This window comes from Haliotis asinina, chromosome 16, assembly GCF_037392515.1.
Source record: "Haliotis asinina isolate JCU_RB_2024 chromosome 16, JCU_Hal_asi_v2, whole genome shotgun sequence".
Lineage (NCBI taxonomy): Eukaryota > Metazoa > Mollusca > Gastropoda > Lepetellida > Haliotidae > Haliotis > Haliotis asinina.
Window position 1 is genome coordinate 22,243,288 of NC_090295.1, and position 9,711 is coordinate 22,252,998.

At 41.8% G+C, this 9,711-nt stretch overlaps 1 protein-coding gene across 1 annotated transcript; it reads right to left on the reverse strand.

The window, feature by feature from the left end:
• Positions 1–4,021: 4,021 nt before the first annotated feature.
• On the reverse strand, positions 4,022–8,728 carry LOC137268563 (toll-like receptor 4). The gene is made up of 2 exons (XM_067803131.1): positions 8,668–8,728; positions 4,022–7,799 (listed from the first exon to the last, which is right to left on the reverse strand). The coding sequence occupies exons 1-2, from the start codon at positions 8,673–8,675 to the stop codon at positions 5,105–5,107; spliced, it is 2,703 nt and encodes a 900-aa protein (XP_067659232.1). The 5' UTR covers positions 8,676–8,728; the 3' UTR covers positions 4,022–5,104.
• Positions 8,729–9,711: the final 983 nt, after the last annotated feature.

A 9,711-nucleotide genomic window follows, 5' to 3' on the forward strand; every position in this document is an offset into this window, starting at 1 on the left:
AAAAGTAAAACAATTCGTCCGTCACGTTTTTAGTTGTGATATTTAAAAATCGTGATATGCTATTTTTTAACCTGCTTTGAAAAAGTTTAACCAGTCATGTTTTATTGATAAAAATCGTGATATACTGCTATGAATACTGTTAGTCAACCTCGAACATCAAATACAGGCATCAACTGAAATAAACTTAGTCATTATTTACGCAACAACCAGACTAGAACAACTTGTGAGTATATTTAGCACAAGGCAAAGTTGAACGAACTATATCATATACGTTATGAAAGCATGTGATGACAGCATGAGGTGTGAATGCACCTGGCTGTGTTAAACAAGCACGACTAGGAGTGTAAAACAAACTGAATGATTAAAGCTGAATTTACCTCACTGTTCTAATAAACAAGTCTAGGTATGAGTATGCAAGACGAAACAACCAGCATTATGACTTGAATTCGACTCACTGTCCGAGTAGTGTACTTTGTGTTTGAATTTTATGCACTACTCGGGAGTGAGATTATAATATTGTGTATGCAACGCGAAGCGAGATAGGCGACCTACATTTTATCGTTTTGTAAACATGGTGTTTGAGCGTACACGGGAGAGATTGCCGCATGTGGTGAATACGTGCGATTAACCCTTTCACGGCATCGTTACATGACTCTTGTACGCATGTAAAACGGATTTTGAATTGAGCATGATTAAATGGAGTGTAACACAACTTGTATTGCATATTTTACATGAAACAATGAAAATCTATAAGAATTTGATATTTGTATAGAAGGAATGTGTATAGACAAATGCCGTGTTTATGGATTGAGAGTTAGCGCACCTGTATATACCTGAGGGGCAGCTGTAGGAATGTCGTTTCACCCCTATGGTTACTCCTACGTTCCTTAAGGAATGTCTTTGACCTGCTCTACGCTCCTTAAGGAATGTCTTGCGATCCTTAAGGAATTTCTTTTGAGCCTGTAGAAATTTCTTTTGTTGTAACAACTGAACCTATGGAATGCCATTCATAATGTAATGAACCTACATTCTTTAAGGCTGAGCCTGTAGGAATTTCTTTTGTTGTAACAACTGAACCTATGGAATGTCATTCATAATGTAATGAACCTACATTCTTTAAGGCTGAGCCTGTAGGAATTTCTTTTGTTGTAACAACTGAACCTATGGAATGCCATTCATAATGTAATGAACCTACATTCTTTAAGGCTGAGCCTGTAGAAATTTCTTTTGTTGTAACAACTGAACCTATGGAATGCCATTCATAATGTAATGAACCTACATTCTTTAAGGCTGAGCCTGTAGAAATTTCTTTTGTTGTACCCACTGAACCTATGGAATGTCATTCATAATGTAATGAACCTACATTCTTTAAGGCTGAGCCTGTAGGAATGTCTTTTGTTTGGTTCTGGAATGCTATTGTTTGGTTCAGGAATGCTATTGTATGTGTATGGCTGATTAATTTCTCCCTACTACCATATGCTTATGTATAATGGTCTTTTTGTCTCAGAACTAAAAGAAGGAAATGAAAAAATAACTATTGGCTTCTCACAATACCCTATTCTCAAAATGTCTACCACACTATTTGCAACGTGTTTTTTGGGGTTTCCGGTTCCTGTTTCGATGCCATGCACAAAGTCCTCTTCTGTTAATAATTACCCTGTTTTAAGTTCTCGTGTTACTACAAATAGTAATGGAAACGAAATGACTATAACGTAAAGAAGATGCATTTGCTGAGAATACAGCTACGTGTGTTTTAAGAATGGACAGTTTCAGTTAAAAGGTACGCCAAGCAGCGTCTTGTGTGTGAGCCTAGCGTTAAAGAGTTAGTTGCCGAAGACCCGGGTTCAATTCCACATGGACACAATGGAGGAGGCCCATTTCTAGTCTTTCCCGCATTGATATTGCTGTAATACGACTCGTATTGCTAAAAGCGTTCAAAAACCCAACTCCCTCCTACGATCACTCACTCACACTTTATTCGTCACCATTCGCTCCTCTCCGTAACCTTGGCTTATGCGGGAATAACACGAGTTGGTCACGAATTGCTAAGAGTTATTGCTTCCAGATCGGTTTCATTCGGATATTGTAGTAAATATACGGGTCTTGAATATACGTAAAAACATGGCGTCTTACGTCATTCACTCGAGATATTAAGTTGCCTTTGGGATGTTTCAAACGGTATGTCAACATTTGGGCAAATCGAGCGGAGAACAGAAACTATGTATCATACACGTTAGCAGAGTAAATTAGATATAACAGACTTAAGCTTGACCTCACCTAGACAGAATCTTACATGACGGAGTACCAAGTGCTCATTTTACCTCCTGTAAAATCTCAGAAAACCAGTAGCGAGACTAAACTCAAACCTCTCTGGGCAATCATGGTGAAAATTGCAGAAAATGGGTACCCGCTGGGATGAGTCATGCTATTAACCCTCTAGAGTATCACAGGTAGCTTGGGTCACCCTGGATAATAATAAATATCAGATCGTTCGCTTTGATATGGAGTCTGGAAAGGTGCATTTTAAATACTCTTGTTATTTTTACTTAATCCTGTAAACTTAGTTTTTAGAAAATGACTTCTTTTCAACACCGGTCTAAAATGTTGTCCAGTTTCTTTGCGTCATGTCAGCTTGATATGAGAGAAAAAGCAGAAGTGATGCAGGTCCCGGATGTTGGCCATGTTTTTAAATCCCACGAGCACAGGGCCGACAGGCCTACAAACATAATCAGAAGACCCGTGATTCGATGACCCTGTCATTGGTTTCTAACGTCCCAAGGGAAGTAACACTCCACTCCACTCAAAAACAAGAGCGATTAGTTCAAAGATTCTGAAAAGTATTTTATTCGTTTCATTATATACATCACATAGCTTCCCTGTGGATTGGTTCACAGCACTTCCGGCAAACATTGGATTGATTCACAGCACTTCCGGTAAACATTGGATTGGTTCACAGCACTTCCGGCAAACATTGGATTGGTTTACAGCACTTCCGGCAAACACTGGATTGGTTCACAGCACTTCCTGCAAACATTGGATTGGTTCACAGCACTTCCGGCAAACACTGGATTGGTTTACAGCACTTCCGGCAAACATTGGATTGGTTCACAGCACTTCCGGCAAACATTGGATTGGTTCACAGCACGAATATCTAAAACAAAGAAGTAATTAACTTTATGATCCGTGGTACACACGTTTGCGCCCACAATGTGTTTCCACGCGAAAGAGTGAGTCAATAAGCTGAAGTGGGATGAAGCAAGACAAACTGTCAAGTAATGAATATTGCTTTCCTTAGATGTACAAGGAACATGTGATCGTAAGTGATGCCCAAGAAAATGCCCCCAGGTTATAATACGTGATTTACTTGCACCAAACAGCTCTTTGGTTTTGTCAGAAGAGTAAACCTCTGTCAACTGCATTACTTTCAACGTTCATCCATCATGAAACTGAAGGATTGTGAACCGTGCTGAGTGGAACGGTGGAACGCTGAACGACCTTGCCCATGGCCATGCGCACTGGTGAATGAGTATTTTAGTTGTGATTGAGTGCCATTGGTGACTGAACGATTCCCTCATAAAGAAGTTGCTTTTTATTGCAATGCACCCAGTCTACGATTTCTACTCAACAATATCGTTGATTTAATTAGCCTTCAGCGGATCGTGGTGCTGCTAAGGGGCGCAATCTCGGGCCACCTTCTCCCTCATATCAGTATAGCTGAACACTCGGGTTCGATTCTCCATATGGTTACTATGTGTGAAACCCATTTCTGGTGTCCCCCGTCGTGATATTGCTAGAATACTGCTAAACGCGGGCATATACTCACTCACTCACAGAATGTACGGGCTTGGGACACATATCTGAGACGTTACTCACAAGCCTGTGACGGCCAGTATTTGAACAGTGCCTAAAGACATTACCAAGCTGAGGTTACCTATCTGTAGATAGTCCGACACCGTAACTGATTTGTCAACCGGAGCAATGTTAGAATGACGTATTCGAACGAAATTTCAAATCAACATGCTTCAAGTGCAAAACTGATTTATTACAATGATCTGTGATCTATTTACATTAAGTATGTGATTTTGAGTTTCATAAGCTTCAATACAGCGTCTCAAGTCAGGCACACTCAGACTGGCAACCTCATGACGATTACTTTTGGAACGTATATACAAAGGGGCATCAGTCATGCCTCGTGAATCAGTACACATAGGAACACGTGCTGTCCTCTTAATTGGAGTTCACTGACAACCTTGTTTCATAAAGGTGGTGTGCGGTCCTGTGCATGGGGCTCAGGTCCCAAATTAGTTGAAATTAAGCAACGTTGAGCTCGGACAGTCCTTGATGATGAATGATCCTGTTTGCCAGCTTCACTCTTGAGAGTTTCTAGGACTGCAGTTCTGCCGCACAGTGAAGCACATGTGATACATGTGGTCTCACCTTAGGCAAGTGAGTTCAAAATTGTCTCTGTTCACCAAGCAGAAAATGGGTATCTGGTGGAATACGTCACGTCATGGAGTTTTGTGCAATATAAGTGCACATATTGCTATTAAAGAGAGGTGTTGTTGTAATACTGACAGTTAATGATTCCGGTTTTGAATGCTTTGAATCCCATATTGACAGCCCATGAATCCCAATTCGTATGTCATTGAATCACATCTTCCTGACAGTGAATGAATACCGTATTGATAGTTTATGAATCCCAGTCCATGAATCCCATCTTGACATCCTCTATGAATCCCATCTTGACTCTCTGTCTGAATCCCACCTTGACAGTTATTGTTGACAGTCCATGAATCCCATCTTTGACAGTGTCTGAATTCCATCTTGACAGTCCATGAATCCCATCATGGCAGTAAATATCCCCCCCCCCCTCCACACACACACACACACCTTTACACTACATGAGTCCCACCTTGACACTACATGAAACTCATCTGGACAGTCTATGAATCCCACAGATTGCTGAAACAAAGTCCTTGCGACTCGCCCCTCTGTCTAATCACATGCCAGCTGAGGGTCACCTGATTTGAGAGAAACTGTGTGTTGGTAAAACACCTTGTTCAACAGTGGGAGTTCGGGAAGAGGTTCCTTCGTTGGTAAAAGATTAGCTCACATTACTGACCATTCCACGTTTGAGATTCTCCCAGAACACCTCATTGCCCTCTTCATCGTCGGTGTATTCAACATAGGACTCGTGTGCGATGATATCCCAGATGCTTCGAGGAAGGTACTTCGCAGGGATGTACTCGAGCATGACAACCAGCAGAGTCTTCCGTTCCGTGTAGATGCTCTCTATATTAGCCATCTCCAACTCGTACTTACACCAGGGGCTTCTCAAGAAGTTCCTGGACAACATCACAACCGTCTTCCTGCTCATTCGAATGGCGTTCAGGATGTTGGCAGCAATGTCTTCCCCAGGAAGGAAGTCACGGTGATGGATGCATAGCCTGAGGCCTTCTCTGTCCTCCAGTCTATGCCTCATGTCTTCAGTGACAATACGTCTGTCTTCATCCGCATAGGAGATGAAAGCATCATACTCAAACCCTTCATCGCTTTCAGTATTCAGCCTTTTGTATTTGCTTCTGGTCAGGTAATACAGATACCTAAGCTTCCAGCGGTACCTGTAGACCACACCAGCTACACCCAAAGACATGGCAATCATGACAATACTGAGGGTTCCTATCATAACACCCACATAGGACGCACAGGATTTATCAAGTCTCAGTGTCATGTCTCTGATTGTGTGTATGTTCAGGACAGCGGCCTTGTCGTCGGTTGTTGTGCAGAAATAATGTTGGCCTTCACGGAGGTGACCAGACATCCACTTCAAGGACGGTAGACTGTCACAGTTACATTTCAGAGGGTTCCCTTTAAGTAGCAGGGTCACGTCTTGGACGGAAGCAGCGTCAAGTTGAGAGCGGAGAGTTGGGGGTACTTCTTCAAACAGATTATATGAAACATCCAACAAGGTAAGATTCCGCATGTGACTGACGTCGGCGTCCCATTTTCTCATTAAGTTGTAACTTAGGTTCAGGTGAACCATCTCAGTCATATTCTTAAACACATTTGGGGGAAGATGACTGATTTTGTTGTTGGCCATGCTGAGATGTTCCAGTGTGAGGAGATTGTTGATACTGTTGTCCTTAAGTGAATATCCTAGAAAATTAGAACTGATATTCAAAACTGTTAATGAAGGGAAATTCTTGCCAAAATTATCTCCGATATAATCACAATAGTTGTAAGAAAGGTCAACATACTTTAATGCATTGAGGCCTAGTACTGGACCTTCCCAACGTGTGAAAAAATTATGGGACATGTCCAGGAACTTCACCTTATTGGGTCCAAATTGTGATCTCGGAATGATATAATTCATTTTGTTGTTGCTGACGTTCAAGAATTCTTCGTTTGGTGGAACATACACAGTGAAATTTCCTGGCCACCCAGAATAGTTTACATAATTTTGAGGAAGTGGCGTTCCCTGAGTCATAAATGTCAAAAACAAGGGAGGCAATTCTTGTATTTGCGCGCTGACGCTTGGGGAAAGTGCCAGAAGTGTGTCAGGGTCTTTCTTGGACTTTTCCTGGTTTTGTGTCGTACCCTTGTGGCACGATTCTTTACTTTTCCACTGATCTGGAACTGTGCAGGAGTAAGAGTCTGGATCAAAAATACCATCTTGAATCATTGTGACTAAGGTGGACTGGTACCTTCTCTCACCCACAGAGAAAGGGTTAACATGAGACTGGTGCTGCAAGGACGTGTCGGCCCAGACGAGGTTAACGAACTTCGACAGGGCTAACAAATATAATCCAAAGATAAAGTTATTGCGTTTAGCTGAAATGACTTTGAGACTTGATGGTAAATCCAATACGGTTTTCTGGTCTAGAAGCTCAATCTGATTCTCATCAGCATGAAGTTCCTGGAGCTTGCTACCCTTTAGGTAGTGGACATCTTGAGGATAGACCACCACACCAGCGCCACGACGTCTGTGAATTCTGTTCAATTTCAGGACCTTGAGTGAAGTGTTAACTACACCTTGCATGCCATGGGCCAATGTACCGAAAGTCAGATCCACGTTGGCCGACAAGTCCAGCGTATGGATCTCTCGGAGAGGGACAAAGGTAAAGGGTTGTATTTTCGTGATTTCACAGTTGGTGAGATCAAGGAATCTGATCTTGGGAAGATTAATGAACGTGGTGTTCGAGAGCGTATTGATAGCACATGTTCCCCCCGATCCACTCATCACTAAGGTAGTGAGATTGTTAAGGTTCTTAAATCCAACACCAAACACCGGATTGTCCAGCCCGTCAACGCGGAGTACTTTCAGCGAGGTTAGATCAGAGAAAGTTTCGTCCGGGTATTTCATTATCTGCCTACCAACACGGGAATTGTTGTGGAGCAACAGCACTTCAAGTTTTTTCTGATATTTGAACAACCCTGGTGGAAAAGTTTGGTTGTCAAGTTGGAGAAAGTTGCCGTGCAGGTCAAGTGTCGTAAGATCAGGTAGGTTTACTAGAGTCTTGCTATTCAAGGCGTTTAGTTTGTTGAAGGATGCGTCAATATAGCGTAGTTTTGAATAACGCTTTAAGCTCGTCTCCTTCAGAACTGCTATGTCGTTGTGAGATAGCTCCAAGTCGATAAGATTACGAGGAAGGTATTCAGGAACGAAAGCGAGGTTTCTTCCTGTGCAATTAGCGGTTATCTCCCCTTGTTGTTGGTAACACGTGCACGGGTGACAATTCTGTAGCCCGTATAGCAATGGAGCTGATAAGACGACCCACGCCAGAGGCAGTAAGTCATGTCTGAAAAATAAAAGGACAATGATAAAGCCGGAAATAATGAGTCGAGACTCGATTATCAAGTGAAACAGATTTCGTTTGGCTTAAAAGTAAAATAATTGATGAGAACTATGAATCACTGAATCTGTGACGACACTGGCATGAAAAAAGCAATCTCATCCTGCTCTCTGAATAACATTCGACACTATCAATTTTGCAACCCCGTAAAGAGTGAGTGAGTTTAGTTTTACGCTGCTTTTAGCAATATTCCGCAATATCACGGCGGAGAACACCAGAAATGGGCTTCACGCATCGCACCCATGTGAGGAATTGAAAACGGGTCTTCGGCGTGACGAGCGCGTCATTTAACCACTAGACTACCTTACAGTCTCACCTTGCAAAAAACAAGGGAATAAAGATCACTGGCAAATTAGCAAAGAAATATAACGTCAATCTCAGACCCCCGCAATGAAAACCTAAAGTATAAAACGTAGCTATGGACAAAGAAAAACAAACGCTGGCTTAAAGATGAATGTAATTGACAATGAAACTACCAAACCTTTAGCCCACCGATCCTTCGATGTGGGTTCGAATCTGTAGTTTACCGAGAAAATGTGTTACATTTGACCACTTTCTAATGGCATTGCACATCATGTATGAAAAGCTTTCGGGTACATGATCTACACTCAAGGGTTGTCAGACTTCAGTTTTTGTAGACGTGCTATAGTTCACATAGCTGACTGATGAGGTGCGTGGCTCTGAGAGTATGGTTTCGAATATCTGATGGGACTCAACCATAAAGCAGTACCAGAATCTCTACTTTAAAGAAAAAGTCTAAACCCAAATATAACCTCGGTTACATGTACTCTGAAATATAACAACGAAACCTTACCTGAACATGGCGATTTTACAACCAGTACCCTGCGTCCTGCGCTCTCGGATAGGCTTTCTGGTGTGTCCCCCAGTCTACCCGTTGTCTCGTTATCAGTTGAACCTTCCCGGAAAACATTCAAAGCCAGCATAATGAAAAAAGCAAACAAAAAGGCATGGCGTAATCCGCCTCGACTATTGTCAGATGTGGCAGTCCTAACTCGCCTGTACTGTGTGATTATCTTCCTAATTGCGATGCAACCACACACGATCTGCTCAAGTATTAGGGATTCTTTCGTGTTTTGATATAGTTACGTTTTATTCATAATTCTGTATGCGTTGTTGTAGGGGCTCCACCATATAGTAGCGACCGCAACCGCCGCTGGGGCGCTAGTGTCACTATTTTTAGAATTGCATATGATTTTGGGGTCACGGACAGGCCGACGTTTAAGGTCCAAATACTCATATTTTGAAGAAATGTGAAATGTATGTGATGTTTCTTGGTGGTAATCCAGCGCACGTAGTTTGCAAAAGTAACATCTGTCAACGAAAGATGAAGAAACATTGATAAACTTTGCTCTTTTTTAAACGTATGTCAAACATTGTAAAAAAATATTTTCTTGAAGTATGGGCAAATAAGCTCAATATAATCACTGATTTACATGCACGCAAAGTTTGGTAATTTTAAGAAGCATATAACTTAATGAAATGAGACCTTAAACTTCCCCCGTGACATTGCTGCGAATGATATACCATTAACACCCAAGTGTTTAAAGAAATTAATATCTGTCAGTATTTTACGGTACGAATGATTGATTTATTATTTTGTAACATGAATCGATTTATATGTGTTTGCAGGCCCTCTCTGTAAAGTGACTTGGGCTATTATGGTATGTGTCCCTCGCCGTCATATTGCTGGAATATTGCTAATAGCTGCGTAAAACTATACTCACTCACTCACTCACTCACTCACTCACTCACTCACTCACTCACTCACTCACTCACTCACTCACTCACTCACTCACTCACTCACTCACTCACTCACTCACTCACTCACTCACTCACT